This window comes from Melitaea cinxia, chromosome 29, assembly GCF_905220565.1.
Source record: "Melitaea cinxia chromosome 29, ilMelCinx1.1, whole genome shotgun sequence".
Classification (NCBI taxonomy): domain Eukaryota; kingdom Metazoa; phylum Arthropoda; class Insecta; order Lepidoptera; family Nymphalidae; genus Melitaea; species Melitaea cinxia.
Window position 1 is genome coordinate 3,425,631 of NC_059422.1, and position 16,466 is coordinate 3,442,096.

A 16,466-nucleotide genomic window follows, 5' to 3' on the forward strand; every position below is an offset into this window, starting at 1 on the left:
ATATGCATTTAGTAAAAAGCGGTTATTTCAATATTACAAAAAACAGATTTTGTTTCTTAATCTGTTTGTTTATCTCAGTGGTCCTAATTACAATTTATTACAATAAAAACTAGTGGTCCCTGGAAGCACACGAAGTGGTCCGAGAAAACGGGGCCCAAAGTGAGTGGGGTGGATTCAGATTTTACACCCTAATCATTGGTCCGTGGCTTAACAGACATTTTGTCAAATAGGTTGAGATCTACTGGTTTGTATAGATATAACCTTGAATCGATAAAAGTAAGTTAATCTATACTAAACTACGAAAGGTAGTAAAACAAAAAAGTAGTAATGTCAACAAAAGTCATCTTATAAAATATTTCCTCAACAGCCATCATTATGAAACAGAGCATGACAGTATGCATATGTCTTTGATTTTCGTAACTATTGCTAAGAACAATTCCGCTCAACGGATGTGCACGTAACTTAAATGTCACAAGATGTCAGTGACATGGCTGAAGATAGGCCCTTTTGAAATTGGAATCAAAATTTAAAATGTTTAAAAAAGTCGAATGACAGTGGATTGAAAACCTAATAAAAAGGTTATAATTCCCATAAATCCTTAAAAAAGGATATATGTAGTTGCATGTATGTATTATTGTTGAATCTTCAAGAATTGTTTTTGCCGGTTTTTTGTCTTTGTTATTAATTTTTTTTAACTTTTGCTAAGTTTAGATATTGCTATTCTTAGTAATGTGTAGTTCATCCTGATTAGCTTGTAGCTTTTTATTATATTTTTATAAATTATTAAAAAAAAATGTGAAGATATATTAAACTTTTTGAGAGCTTACTTAAAACAAGTGTATTTTTTTTCATTTTAAACTAATAATTATTCGTAATTCGCACATCCTAATAACTTAGTAATATTTTATATATTATTAATAAAATGATTAACAAAAGAATGAAAAAGAAAACTTTTTTTTTCGTAAAAAAAATAGTTTGTACATTTCATAAATTACGTTACATAAATATTAAAAAAAAAGCAAATTAAAATATAATCTATCAAATTAAAAACAAATCACATGCAAAGTCATTAGCATCGATCATTAAAGAAAGCCGTCCTTAAGATTTCATACAAATTTAAATTCTAAGTTCAAAACAATTAACTTAAATCCGTTATATCCGCATATATAATTATTACACAACTAAGAATTTTCAACCTTATATCATAGGCATAAAGTTGAAGTTCCCTCGTGTAAATATAGTTATTTAAAGCATTTTCCAATTATTTAAAGACGTGTTTTGTGTAATATACTATATAATTATTGTATAATATGGCATTTTCAACCTTAAACCATACCTTTAGAGCTGATAATCGCTTGTTATCTATAGTGATTTAGGGCGTTTTCCACTTATTTAAAGACATGTTTTGGAAAGCTAAAGCGAAAGTAGAGACTGGTTATACTGTAACTAGATGGTATTGATGCTTATCGTAAATTATAATTTTATTTGTTTTATCCTGTGCGTGATATTCAATTATTCAGTGGATTTAGTCATAAAAATCATAATTAACTGTAATATATAGTTTTAGCTTTTGTAATAGTTGTTGATAATATAAATATTGATACTACTAAAAATTGCAAAAGGTTATACTTAAAACTCTTTTAATTTATTATTTTTTTGCGTCTGTTAGTGTTCTGGTGAACGTTAAATTAATAGTAAGTGGACTGTATATACATATATCTGGTTTATTAGCCGTTTCAGGAACAATAATGTGAATGCAGCAATATTAAATGATAGTCTTAGGCGTAGAACCAAAAGGTCGCTGACGTGTCGTAGGTCGAGCCGCCGATGTCCTCTCTCCGATCCGATGGTGGGGCTGTCCCTCCGTCCCTCGCCGCGCACCGCGCCCGAGGTGTTGCGTTAGTCCGCAACATGCTCCCCGGCTTGAGAGCTGGAGGCTTCAAGATCTAGAAGTGGACATATATTATTAAATGCCCTTCTAATGGTGCCACCCTTGGTCCGGATTTCGGCCACTCTAGAAATCCCATCGCTGCCCGGATATGTCTTGATTACCCTTCCCAAACACCAAAGAAGAGGCGGAAGAGCTTTTTCTTTTATGAGGACAAGAGACCCAGGCTTAAGCTCTGATCTTGAGGACTTCCACTTTGTCTTGGCCTGAAGTAACGAGATGTATTCCAATGAGAAACGACCCCAAAAATGTTGCCTTATAAGTTGTATCCTTTTAAAGCGTTCAAGAGCATTGATGTTAACAGCTGATACCTCTCGCTGAGGAATAAACATTAATGGTCGTCCAATTAAAAAATGGGCAGGAGTCAAAGCGGAAAAATCACAAGGATCAGAGGAGAACGGGGTTAGGGGACGGGAGTTCAAAACTGCCTCTACTTGAGTGAGGCAAGTAGACATCTCTTCATAAGTGAAATGAGTGATTTGAAGTAACCTACGAAGGTGATGTTTAGTACATCGAACTGCTGCTTCAGCTAAGCCGTTAAAATGTGGACTATATGGAGGCACAAATTTAAATTCAATACCTTGTCCAGCAAAATGACCTTCAAGATCTGACTGTGCTAAAAATTTAGATAATTCATTAAAGGTACCCACAAAGTTTTTACCGTTATCAGAAGTGATACTTGAAGGTTTACCACGTCGTGACACGAAGCGATTCAACGCGGCAATATATGCTTCTGTCGATAGTGCCGTAACGAGTTCGATATGACAGGCCTTTACAGAATTACAAATAAAAATTGCCAAATAACATTTAATAAGCTTACAACCTCTGCCTTTTCGGTCTGCTACCAACACCGGCCCAGCATAGTCCACGGAACAGTGTAAGAAAGGAAATTCTAATTGAGTTCGTGATGCAGGTAACTGCCCCATTACAGGCTGAATGGTTTCGCCCTTATATCTGCGACACCGAACACACTTATTGACAATCCCTTTTGATAAGTTTCTGCCACCTAAAGGCCAATAAGTCTGTCTTATATTCGCTAAAAGTAATTGTGGACCAGCGTGTAAATATTTTAAATGAAAATAATTAAATAAAGTTTTACTAAAATGATGTTTACTACAAATTAAAATAGGATGTTTGGTATCATAACTGTATGGAGCATTATTAAGCCTGCCACCAACTCTAATGATATTATTTGTGTCCAAGAATGGAGATAAATTAGAAAGTCTATTCTTTATAGGTAGCTTTTTAGCAGATTTTAAAATAACATATTCATCGGGAAACATTTCTAATTGAACCTTTTGTATTATTAAATTTAATGAATTTTGAAGCTCTGTTACCGATAAATATCCTTTTAATTTAGTTTTGTTTCGACAGTTGTAAATAAATCTTTGTAAATAAGCTATCGATCTTTGTAAATAGGTAAAATTTGATGTTTTATTAATTAGACTAGAAATAAGATCTATATTAGGAGTATTACTAACCAAAAGAGAATAAGAAAGTAACTCAGGTAAATCTTGTTTCTCGTTAAATCTAGGCATTTGTGGCCACTCGTTTTCATGTTTTAATAAGAACGTGGGGCCGTGCCACCATAATGAAGAACTACTGATGGAATCAGCCTTCACCCCCCGAGAAACAAGATCCGCCGGGTTGTCTGTTGACGGTACGTAGCACCACGTGTGACCCTCGGTAATTTCTTGAATTTCATGAACACGGTTTCGTATGAAACTTTTCATTTGAAGAGGTGATGTCTTCAACCATCCTAAGACGATAGTTGAATCACACCAAAACCGACATTTACTTATATTTAGAGTTAAAGAGGCTAGTACCTTAGCGCACAACCTTGCAGCAAGCAAGGCTCCGCAAAGCTCAAGACGAGGCATTGTCGTTGGCTTTATCGGCGCTACTCTATTCTTAGAGGTCAAGAGGTGCACAGTCACTAGCCCTGATTTATGCACAGAACGAATATACAAACAAGCACCGTATGCTCGTTCTGAAGCGTCTGAAAAAACATGAATTTCTAAAATATTAAAATCATCACTTAGAACCCAACGGGGAATTTTTAATTCATTAAGGGAAGACAACCGACTCGCAAAAGCTAACCAACGATTTTTAATTTCAGTACACACTTCATCATCCCATGAATATTGCTCAATCCATAACCTCTGCATTATAATTTTAGCCTCAACAACGCAGAGGCCTACAAGGCCTAGTGGGTCATAAATTTGACTGATGACACTAAGAATGTGACGTTTAGTTACTTTTTTATGAAGTTCAATATTAATTGAAAATGACAGTATATCAGAATCACATATCCAGCTGAGACCTAAAGTTTTTGAAGCAACATTAGAATTAGTTTCTGAAAATTTTAAAATATTATTCGTTTTATCATAACAAGGAGATATCTGTTTTAAAATTGATAGATTATTAGACCTTAATTTTCTTAAATTAAATTTAGCTGATTCTAAGGTAGATATTACGCCCTTGCAAAGTGTTACGGTATTGGCAATAGTAGAAGACCCCCCTATATAGTCATCCATATAAAAATCTTTTTGTATAGACTGTTTCACATCATCATCAAGGACATTAGATGCTAATGTAACCAAACATTTAGTGGCTAAGTATGGCGCAGATGCCGTGCCATAGGTCACCGTATTAAGAGTATAAGTTTTTAATGGTTCATTAGAATTATAACGAAAAATTATCTGTTGAAGAGAGCGTTGTGACGGATTGAGTTCAATCGCTCTATACATTTTTTCAATATCTCCAGTCACGACATACTTATGTTGACGGAAACGTATCAAAATGGAGTAAAGATCTTCTTGTACAGTTGGACCGACCATCTGGATGTCATTAAGTGACACGCCTGAAGAGGTGGCCGCAGAAGCGTCGAAAACTGTTCGAAGTTTTGTAGTAAGACTCGACTCACGGATGACACCGTGGTGAGGTAAAAAATAATTAATTGGTTGAAGACAACTGTGTAAAGACTCCTTATTTTCTGTCATGTGACCAAGACGTTCATATTCTTTCATGAACTCAATATATCTATTCTTAAAAATAGGATCTCTTTGAAACTTACGTTCTAATGATAAGAAACGATATTTTGCCTTTTGATAAGATTCGCCTAAGACTGAAGGATGTTTTTTCAGTGGCATTGAGACTACAAAACGGCCATCGTTCTTACGTGTTGTGTTTTCAAAAAAATGCTGTTCACAGGCACGTTCCTCCGGAGACATGGAGTGCACAGTTGTTACCGAATCTAATTCCCAGAAACGAGACAAGTCTGGATTTAAGCTTTCATTTAAGAAATTACAAATAAAAGGAGAAGAGTGTGATTTAGGACGAGCAACATAGCCTGACACCAACCAACCCAGTTTCGTTTCATAAAGTTTAGGTAAATGTTTACCTAAATCAATAGAATTTTTTCCTAAGACTGACCAGAAAACGTCGGCCCCAACTAGTATATCTATAGTTGCAGGCTTATTAAAGGATGAGTCAGCTAAATTTATTCCTGAAGGAATTGGAATATCCTTAATATTGATAAAAGAAGATGGTAAAGCTTCGGTAATTTGAGGTAAAATGTGACACTCGATAGTAGCACTATAGTCGTTATAGAGAGACTTTATAGTAAGACTACAAGACTGTGTACTTTTTGAAATATTATTGTTAATACCTGTCACCGTGGCGCTCTCGTTACGTCGAGACAAACCCAGCTTACCGCAGAAAGAAGTCGTAACGAAGTTAGCAGTGCTGCCATTATCTAGCAATACTCTGGCTAAGTGCTCGACGCCCTTGCTGTCGTCCACCTTCACTCGCGCTGTGGAAAGCAAGACGAGTGGAGGAGTAGTTAACTGTTTTAAATTAGTCGAATTAGCAAAGTTATTTACTGAAACAATAGGCTTAGTAGGCTCCGTTGTGTGTAAGTGCAAAAGCGTATTATGCCTTTTTTTACAATATTTACATGAAACAAGATTACATCTGTTTTCCATGTGCCCTGGCCGTAAGCAATTAAGACATACCTTAACATCCTTAGCCTTTTTTATACGATCTTCAATAGAAAGAGATTTGAATGTCTCACAGTTAAATAAGAAATGACTTTGATTACACATAGGACAATTTACTACTTTTTTATAAACGTTTTGTGCTTTATTTATATTATAATTTGAATTTTGATTATGTTTTATATCTGCAAGGAAATTTGTGTTAGATTTATTGTAATCGTATTTTTGTGATTTTATAATTTTGCTTTCTTGTAATGTTTCTAATAAATCTGCTCTATTGCTAAGGAATGTCATAAAAATATCAAGTGGCGGTGGATTATTCAGGGAATTTCTATGTGTTTCCCATTCCCTACGAGTAGTTGTATCGAGCTTATCAGCCATCATATGAATGATTAAGGTGTCCCAATACTGAGTGGGCTGGTCTAATGTTGACAGAGCACGTAAATTTTTATTTGTGATGTCTATGAGGTGACGAATAGACTGAGAAGATTCTTTTTGTATTTGTTCTACGTTAAATAAAGCCTGTACATGATTGTTTACAAGTAATCTTTTGTTGTCATACCTACTACATAATAATTTCCAAGCGTTCGCATAATTATCGCCTTTTACATCTAAACTATCAATAACCAATAAAGCACTATCTTTTAAAGACGCACGCAGATAATGCAATTTATTAATGTCATCTATATCAGACCTTGAGTGGATTAAAGATATAAATGTGTCCCTATATTCCAGCCAGTGTTGATAGTGACCATGAAAAGTGGGTATTGAAATTTTTGGTAATCTAACACAGTTAAATTTGGAACCACCTGCCTTTACATCCTCGAAACTCGCCACGGAACCATCCTGAAGCTCGCGCCGATGAGAGGGCTGCTCACCAAGTAAACCACGGGCCTTAGCAATAAGCTCGTGATACTGATTTTCAAAGTATTCGCGTTCCTGGCACTCATTCTCCAAATTATCCGATAACATTTCAATGTCACACTGTAACTGGTCGAAAACAGTATATAAAGTATCGAATTTACTAAGTCTTCCTTCTAAATCTAACAATTGTACACTGCTTAGTTCCTTTGAAGGTAGTATATTATTAATAAAATTAGAGAAGATGGTTAATTTTGCTTTAATACCAGCACGCTTTTTAATTAACTTTTCCATCTTTGTTTCGGCCATAGCGTTAAAAATGCGATCGAATAGTAAAGTTTAATAAATTGAAAAAATAAACAAATAACAATATTCAACTATAATAAACTGATGAACTGAGTCGATTACGTAACTGAGAGAACTGCGAACAATAGGTGAGCGTACGACTGCGAGCCGATCGACACAAACTTTATAAATGTATAAAATGTGCAGTAATATTTTGCTTTTTAATCGATTAAATAAGGAATTTAAATTTTATTCCATTGAAATTATGTAACAAAAAATCTCAATAATTCGTCTTACTTGGCACTCAGTAAAGGTAGTTTTTAAGAAAAAAAAGGGAAAAATATAGGATGATAAAGGATTAATTGGAACGAACTCACAAGCTTAATCCATCCAAACGTAACGATGATGATCGTTTCTTTGTTCTTTTTGAAGCGCTGCTGAAGTCCACCCAGTCCGAAACGGCGATCCGGCTCGAAGGACCATTGTTAGTGTTCTGGTGAACGTTAAATTAATAGTAAGTGGACTGTATATACATATATCTGGTTTATTAGCCGTTTCAGGAACAATAATGTGAATGCAGCAATATTAAATGATAGTCTTAGGCGTAGAACCAAAAGGTCGCTGACGTGTCGTAGGTCGAGCCGCCGATGTCCTCTCTCCGATCCGATGGTGGGGCTGTCCCTCCGTCCCTCGCCGCGCACCGCGCCCGAGGTGTTGCGTTAGTCCGCAACATGCTCCCCGGCTTGAGAGCTGGAGGCTTCAAGATCTAGAAGTGGACATATATTATTAAATGCCCTTCTAATGGTGCCACCCTTGGTCCGGATTTCGGCCACTCTAGAAATCCCATCGCTGCCCGGATATGTCTTGATTACCCTTCCCAAACACCAAAGAAGAGGCGGAAGAGCTTTTTCTTTTATGAGGACAAGAGACCCAGGCTTAAGCTCTGATCTTGAGGACTTCCACTTTGTCTTGGCCTGAAGTAACGAGATGTATTCCAATGAGAAACGACCCCAAAAATGTTGCCTTATAAGTTGTATCCTTTTAAAGCGTTCAAGAGCATTGATGTTAACAGCTGATACCTCTCGCTGAGGAATAAACATTAATGGTCGTCCAATTAAAAAATGGGCAGGAGTCAAAGCGGAAAAATCACAAGGATCAGAGGAGAACGGGGTTAGGGGACGGGAGTTCAAAACTGCCTCTACTTGAGTGAGGCAAGTAGACATCTCTTCATAAGTGAAATGAGTGATTTGAAGTAACCTACGAAGGTGATGTTTAGTACATCGAACTGCTGCTTCAGCTAAGCCGTTAAAATGTGGACTATATGGAGGCACAAATTTAAATTCAATACCTTGTCCAGCAAAATGACCTTCAAGATCTGACTGTGCTAAAAATTTAGATAATTCATTAAAGGTACCCACAAAGTTTTTACCGTTATCAGAAGTGATACTTGAAGGTTTACCACGTCGTGACACGAAGCGATTCAACGCGGCAATATATGCTTCTGTCGATAGTGCCGTAACGAGTTCGATATGACAGGCCTTTACAGAATTACAAATAAAAATTGCCAAATAACATTTAATAAGCTTACAACCTCTGCCTTTTCGGTCTGCTACCAACACCGGCCCAGCATAGTCCACGGAACAGTGTAAGAAAGGAAATTCTAATTGAGTTCGTGATGCAGGTAACTGCCCCATTACAGGCTGAATGGTTTCGCCCTTATATCTGCGACACCGAACACACTTATTGACAATCCCTTTTGATAAGTTTCTGCCACCTAAAGGCCAATAAGTCTGTCTTATATTCGCTAAAAGTAATTGTGGACCAGCGTGTAAATATTTTAAATGAAAATAATTAAATAAAGTTTTACTAAAATGATGTTTACTACAAATTAAAATAGGATGTTTGGTATCATAACTGTATGGAGCATTATTAAGCCTGCCACCAACTCTAATGATATTATTTGTGTCCAAGAATGGAGATAAATTAGAAAGTCTATTCTTTATAGGTAGCTTTTTAGCAGATTTTAAAATAACATATTCATCGGGAAACATTTCTAATTGAACCTTTTGTATTATTAAATTTAATGAATTTTGAAGCTCTGTTACCGATAAATATCCTTTTAATTTAGTTTTGTTTCGACAGTTGTAAATAAATCTTTGTAAATAAGCTATCGATCTTTGTAAATAGGTAAAATTTGATGTTTTATTAATTAGACTAGAAATAAGATCTATATTAGGAGTATTACTAACCAAAAGAGAATAAGAAAGTAACTCAGGTAAATCTTGTTTCTCGTTAAATCTAGGCATTTGTGGCCACTCGTTTTCATGTTTTAATAAGAACGTGGGGCCGTGCCACCATAATGAAGAACTACTGATGGAATCAGCCTTCACCCCCCGAGAAACAAGATCCGCCGGGTTGTCTGTTGACGGTACGTAGCACCACGTGTGACCCTCGGTAATTTCTTGAATTTCATGAACACGGTTTCGTATGAAACTTTTCATTTGAAGAGGTGATGTCTTCAACCATCCTAAGACGATAGTTGAATCACACCAAAACCGACATTTACTTATATTTAGAGTTAAAGAGGCTAGTACCTTAGCGCACAACCTTGCAGCAAGCAAGGCTCCGCAAAGCTCAAGACGAGGCATTGTCGTTGGCTTTATCGGCGCTACTCTATTCTTAGAGGTCAAGAGGTGCACAGTCACTAGCCCTGATTTATGCACAGAACGAATATACAAACAAGCACCGTATGCTCGTTCTGAAGCGTCTGAAAAAACATGAATTTCTAAAATATTAAAATCATCACTTAGAACCCAACGGGGAATTTTTAATTCATTAAGGGAAGACAACCGACTCGCAAAAGCTAACCAACGATTTTTAATTTCAGTACACACTTCATCATCCCATGAATATTGCTCAATCCATAACCTCTGCATTATAATTTTAGCCTCAACAACGCAGAGGCCTACAAGGCCTAGTGGGTCATAAATTTGACTGATGACACTAAGAATGTGACGTTTAGTTACTTTTTTATGAAGTTCAATATTAATTGAAAATGACAGTATATCAGAATCACATATCCAGCTGAGACCTAAAGTTTTTGAAGCAACATTAGAATTAGTTTCTGAAAATTTTAAAATATTATTCGTTTTATCATAACAAGGAGATATCTGTTTTAAAATTGATAGATTATTAGACCTTAATTTTCTTAAATTAAATTTAGCTGATTCTAAGGTAGATATTACGCCCTTGCAAAGTGTTACGGTATTGGCAATAGTAGAAGACCCCCCTATATAGTCATCCATATAAAAATCTTTTTGTATAGACTGTTTCACATCATCATCAAGGACATTAGATGCTAATGTAACCAAACATTTAGTGGCTAAGTATGGCGCAGATGCCGTGCCATAGGTCACCGTATTAAGAGTATAAGTTTTTAATGGTTCATTAGAATTATAACGAAAAATTATCTGTTGAAGAGAGCGTTGTGACGGATTGAGTTCAATCGCTCTATACATTTTTTCAATATCTCCAGTCACGACATACTTATGTTGACGGAAACGTATCAAAATGGAGTAAAGATCTTCTTGTACAGTTGGACCGACCATCTGGATGTCATTAAGTGACACGCCTGAAGAGGTGGCCGCAGAAGCGTCGAAAACTGTTCGAAGTTTTGTAGTAAGACTCGACTCACGGATGACACCGTGGTGAGGTAAAAAATAATTAATTGGTTGAAGACAACTGTGTAAAGACTCCTTATTTTCTGTCATGTGACCAAGACGTTCATATTCTTTCATGAACTCAATATATCTATTCTTAAAAATAGGATCTCTTTGAAACTTACGTTCTAATGATAAGAAACGATATTTTGCCTTTTGATAAGATTCGCCTAAGACTGAAGGATGTTTTTTCAGTGGCATTGAGACTACAAAACGGCCATCGTTCTTACGTGTTGTGTTTTCAAAAAAATGCTGTTCACAGGCACGTTCCTCCGGAGACATGGAGTGCACAGTTGTTACCGAATCTAATTCCCAGAAACGAGACAAGTCTGGATTTAAGCTTTCATTTAAGAAATTACAAATAAAAGGAGAAGAGTGTGATTTAGGACGAGCAACATAGCCTGACACCAACCAACCCAGTTTCGTTTCATAAAGTTTAGGTAAATGTTTACCTAAATCAATAGAATTTTTTCCTAAGACTGACCAGAAAACGTCGGCCCCAACTAGTATATCTATAGTTGCAGGCTTATTAAAGGATGAGTCAGCTAAATTTATTCCTGAAGGAATTGGAATATCCTTAATATTGATAAAAGAAGATGGTAAAGCTTCGGTAATTTGAGGTAAAATGTGACACTCGATAGTAGCACTATAGTCGTTATAGAGAGACTTTATAGTAAGACTACAAGACTGTGTACTTTTTGAAATATTATTGTTAATACCTGTCACCGTGGCGCTCTCGTTACGTCGAGACAAACCCAGCTTACCGCAGAAAGAAGTCGTAACGAAGTTAGCAGTGCTGCCATTATCTAGCAATACTCTGGCTAAGTGCTCGACGCCCTTGCTGTCGTCCACCTTCACTCGCGCTGTGGAAAGCAAGACGAGTGGAGGAGTAGTTAACTGTTTTAAATTAGTCGAATTAGCAAAGTTATTTACTGAAACAATAGGCTTAGTAGGCTCCGTTGTGTGTAAGTGCAAAAGCGTATTATGCCTTTTTTTACAATATTTACATGAAACAAGATTACATCTGTTTTCCATGTGCCCTGGCCGTAAGCAATTAAGACATACCTTAACATCCTTAGCCTTTTTTATACGATCTTCAATAGAAAGAGATTTGAATGTCTCACAGTTAAATAAGAAATGACTTTGATTACACATAGGACAATTTACTACTTTTTTATAAACGTTTTGTGCTTTATTTATATTATAATTTGAATTTTGATTATGTTTTATATCTGCAAGGAAATTTGTGTTAGATTTATTGTAATCGTATTTTTGTGATTTTATAATTTTGCTTTCTTGTAATGTTTCTAATAAATCTGCTCTATTGCTAAGGAATGTCATAAAAATATCAAGTGGCGGTGGATTATTCAGGGAATTTCTATGTGTTTCCCATTCCCTACGAGTAGTTGTATCGAGCTTATCAGCCATCATATGAATGATTAAGGTGTCCCAATACTGAGTGGGCTGGTCTAATGTTGACAGAGCACGTAAATTTTTATTTGTGATGTCTATGAGGTGACGAATAGACTGAGAAGATTCTTTTTGTATTTGTTCTACGTTAAATAAAGCCTGTACATGATTGTTTACAAGTAATCTTTTGTTGTCATACCTACTACATAATAATTTCCAAGCGTTCGCATAATTATCGCCTTTTACATCTAAACTATCAATAACCAATAAAGCACTATCTTTTAAAGACGCACGCAGATAATGCAATTTATTAATGTCATCTATATCAGACCTTGAGTGGATTAAAGATATAAATGTGTCCCTATATTCCAGCCAGTGTTGATAGTGACCATGAAAAGTGGGTATTGAAATTTTTGGTAATCTAACACAGTTAAATTTGGAACCACCTGCCTTTACATCCTCGAAACTCGCCACGGAACCATCCTGAAGCTCGCGCCGATGAGAGGGCTGCTCACCAAGTAAACCACGGGCCTTAGCAATAAGCTCGTGATACTGATTTTCAAAGTATTCGCGTTCCTGGCACTCATTCTCCAAATTATCCGATAACATTTCAATGTCACACTGTAACTGGTCGAAAACAGTATATAAAGTATCGAATTTACTAAGTCTTCCTTCTAAATCTAACAATTGTACACTGCTTAGTTCCTTTGAAGGTAGTATATTATTAATAAAATTAGAGAAGATGGTTAATTTTGCTTTAATACCAGCACGCTTTTTAATTAACTTTTCCATCTTTGTTTCGGCCATAGCGTTAAAAATGCGATCGAATAGTAAAGTTTAATAAATTGAAAAAATAAACAAATAACAATATTCAACTATAATAAACTGATGAACTGAGTCGATTACGTAACTGAGAGAACTGCGAACAATAGGTGAGCGTACGACTGCGAGCCGATCGACACAAACTTTATAAATGTATAAAATGTGCAGTAATATTTTGCTTTTTAATCGATTAAATAAGGAATTTAAATTTTATTCCATTGAAATTATGTAACAAAAAATCTCAATAATTCGTCTTACTTGGCACTCAGTAAAGGTAGTTTTTAAGAAAAAAAAGGGAAAAATATAGGATGATAAAGGATTAATTGGAACGAACTCACAAGCTTAATCCATCCAAACGTAACGATGATGATCGTTTCTTTGTTCTTTTTGAAGCGCTGCTGAAGTCCACCCAGTCCGAAACGGCGATCCGGCTCGAAGGACCATTGTTAGTGTTCTGGTGAACGTTAAATTAATAGTAAGTGGACTGTATATACATATATCTGGTTTATTAGCCGTTTCAGGAACAATAATGTGAATGCAGCAATATTAAATGATAGTCTTAGGCGTAGAACCAAAAGGTCGCTGACGTGTCGTAGGTCGAGCCGCCGATGTCCTCTCTCCGATCCGATGGTGGGGCTGTCCCTCCGTCCCTCGCCGCGCACCGCGCCCGAGGTGTTGCGTTAGTCCGCAACAGCGTCATTTTCGCTAGTTTCTATCTTGGATTATGTGTTATAGTGTCATTATTTTTCAACACATTTTTTTAGTATAAAAATTACTTATTTACCAATTCCATAAATATATCGATCCGTTTAAATATAATGTCAATGTTCAAGATAGTTCAATCGTATATAACTTATAATATTTGAATTCCTATAATGCAAGAGACCTAATGTCAACAGTGTCATCGGTTATCGTGTCTGTATAATTAATATTTATTGAATATGTACTAAAAATAACTTTTATTGCTATTAATATGACATATAATTTTATTGGATATAATAAAATATTATTAAATTACTAGCATCATAATTTTAAAATTAAACGTTTACATAAAATCGGTAATTTAAGTAATAAAGGTGATATCAAATTACGTTTTGAATAAAATTAAATAAAGAAATATAATTTGATTTCAATAAAAAAAAAACAACAATGAAAAAACGGTTATGTAATCTGTTCCACTAATTTAAACTTTTACCCGCCATTGCTTGTAATTAAAAAGTAAAATAAAAACTTCAGTATAATATTTTGTAATTATATTACGAAATGAACTGACATCATAAATCATTATTCTACTCGCGTTATATTAACATAAATAAATATTTGTTTTAGCTACGTAACACAGAGAAAATGTTACACCAACGAAAGTGAAAAAGGCGCGTGACGCTTGCGCCTAACGCTTACTTCCGAAATCTGACTTCCAGCGCATGGACGTCTTGCACAGATTTAACTACTTAAAAAAAATTAAGTTTTAAAGTGTCTTTAATTAAAAAAAGTCTCTACGAAAGAAATTAGAAAAGTGTCATAATATTCTAAAAAATCTCTACGAGATAAATTAAAAGAAATAGATCATATCACAAAAAGTGTCATAAAAATAATATTATAAACCAAGTGCACCAAAGAGTCCTTAAGCCATGTGTCAAAAGTGTTGACAGTGATGTGTGTGTTGTCAAGCGGGATGGCGGGAATACAGAATTTCAAAATTCGAAGACGTTTATTTTTTTTCTTATTTGTCGCGCTCAATTTATGTTCGTGTTCTGAAATTGGTAATGACGTATTGACATTGCAAGATAATTTGGATTTGAGTGAGGAAATTTCCGATAGACGAAGACCGATAAATGGACAGGAAAAGGATATTTTGTTATTAGATGCGCTTGGAAGAAGGAAGGGTTCATATCAAAGCTCATACAGTAGCAGCTCGTCACAAGAGGATGATTCTATTATGGACTTGTTAGGAAAAAGTAAGTAATTAACATAAGGCGGAAAAAAATGTTAATAAATTAAATCATTTGCACTCAGAAGAATTATAATATGTTTAATTATGTTTATTTTCAAATTTAAATATAAATTGCAAACTCAATTAACATTATAAAACAATTTAATTGTTATAATTTATTAATATGTGTGGAAGATTAATTAATTTATTAAAATTTTTACGAGTTTCTTGAACGCAAATCTATCTATAGCTGTTTTAGTTTCATTTTTTTAAGTCACGTTAAATATTTTCATTATTTTCATAAACCAAACTTTTTTTTTGCAATCAAACACTTTTTCAACCGACTTCAAAAAAGGAGGAGGTTACTCTATATTATGTATGTTCGGGGATAACTTCGTCGTTTATGAACCGATTTTGATAGAAGATATCCCAAGTGTGGTACCGTGATAAGCAAAACCAGGATCTGATGATGGAATCCCAATAGAGAGAAACCCTTGAAAATCTTTGTGACGACTAGTGCGTTTATTAATGAAGTCGGTTTTGTTCGTTTGCGAGCAAATACAATTATTTTACAAAAAGAATCACTGTATCCGTGTACAGTAATTATAATTAGCTTAGCAACATAGTAATCTAACGAACTTATAAAGTGATGAGTTACATCAATTATTTTAAATTAAAAGTTATTTAAACGATTTTTAAATTATACTATTATAATTTTAATTAAAGATTTGTTAATATGACATTATTTCTGAATTATTATAGTAAAAATCAATATTAGAATAAGTTACTGCAAGTTTTAGGTCAAACGTTAATAATGTTACTTTTAAATAAGAGACTTATAACTTTAGTTAAATCGTTATTTATGATTTTAGTTAAAGGTATATTTTCTTAGAAATCACAGAGAAAGCGATGCTATTAATACGAAGTGCAATATTTATTAGGTCTAGTTGTGTTGTGTCTGCTTTGTATTCTAATAGTTTAGTACAATATGCAACACACGGTCGACTGCAGTGCAATGATCGGAAGTTGAAAAATATAGATGTACTAACGCCTTAAAAACAAATTTCAAAAATGCTGGAGATTGTCAATTCGACAGTTTTTTTTTTATGTGTTACCTCATAACTTTTTTCTGGATGTTACTTTTTTTTTAATCGAACGCTGAATTTTAATTTGGTCGAGATCTGATGAATAATGACTGAATTGTCACTAATAATGTTTATTTAATTGATTATTTTATTCGACTACCGATGTTGTATTACTTGTCGATGTAAATCGAATGAATCGCTAAATGTAAAACTCGAAAACTCTTGACCAAAATCAGCTACTAATTTATGAGTTTTCTACTACTTTGCAGAAGGTTCTTATGGAACGATGAATTACGAAAATTGCTCAGAACTGTAGAAAATATCAAAAAGCGTAACGATAACTTAAAATTCACCCATTTAACAGTTCGTAAAACAAGATAAGTCTGTCGAGCCTGTAAGTAGTAA

The 16,466-nt window shown here is 34.7% G+C and overlaps 1 protein-coding gene and 2 long non-coding RNA genes across 3 annotated transcripts in view; 1 reads left to right on the forward strand and 2 right to left on the reverse strand.

Annotated features, from left to right (window-relative positions):
• Window positions 1–16,466, forward strand: part of LOC123667734 — a 58,870-nt gene that overhangs the window by 16,736 nt on the left and 25,668 nt on the right. The window contains exon 4 of the mRNA XM_045601574.1: window positions 5,271–5,276. Coding sequence (XP_045457530.1) covers window positions 5,271–5,276 — 6 coding nt within the window. The remainder of the gene's footprint in view (window positions 1–5,270; window positions 5,277–16,466) is intronic.
• On the reverse strand, window positions 3,860–5,112 carry LOC123667941. The gene is made up of 2 exons (XR_006745494.1): window positions 5,025–5,112; window positions 3,860–3,947 (listed from the first exon to the last, which is right to left on the reverse strand). It is a non-coding gene; the product is annotated as an uncharacterized LOC123667941 (long non-coding RNA).
• Window positions 9,772–11,024, reverse strand: LOC123667942. The gene is made up of 2 exons (XR_006745495.1): window positions 10,937–11,024; window positions 9,772–9,859 (listed from the first exon to the last, which is right to left on the reverse strand). It is a non-coding gene; the product is annotated as an uncharacterized LOC123667942 (long non-coding RNA).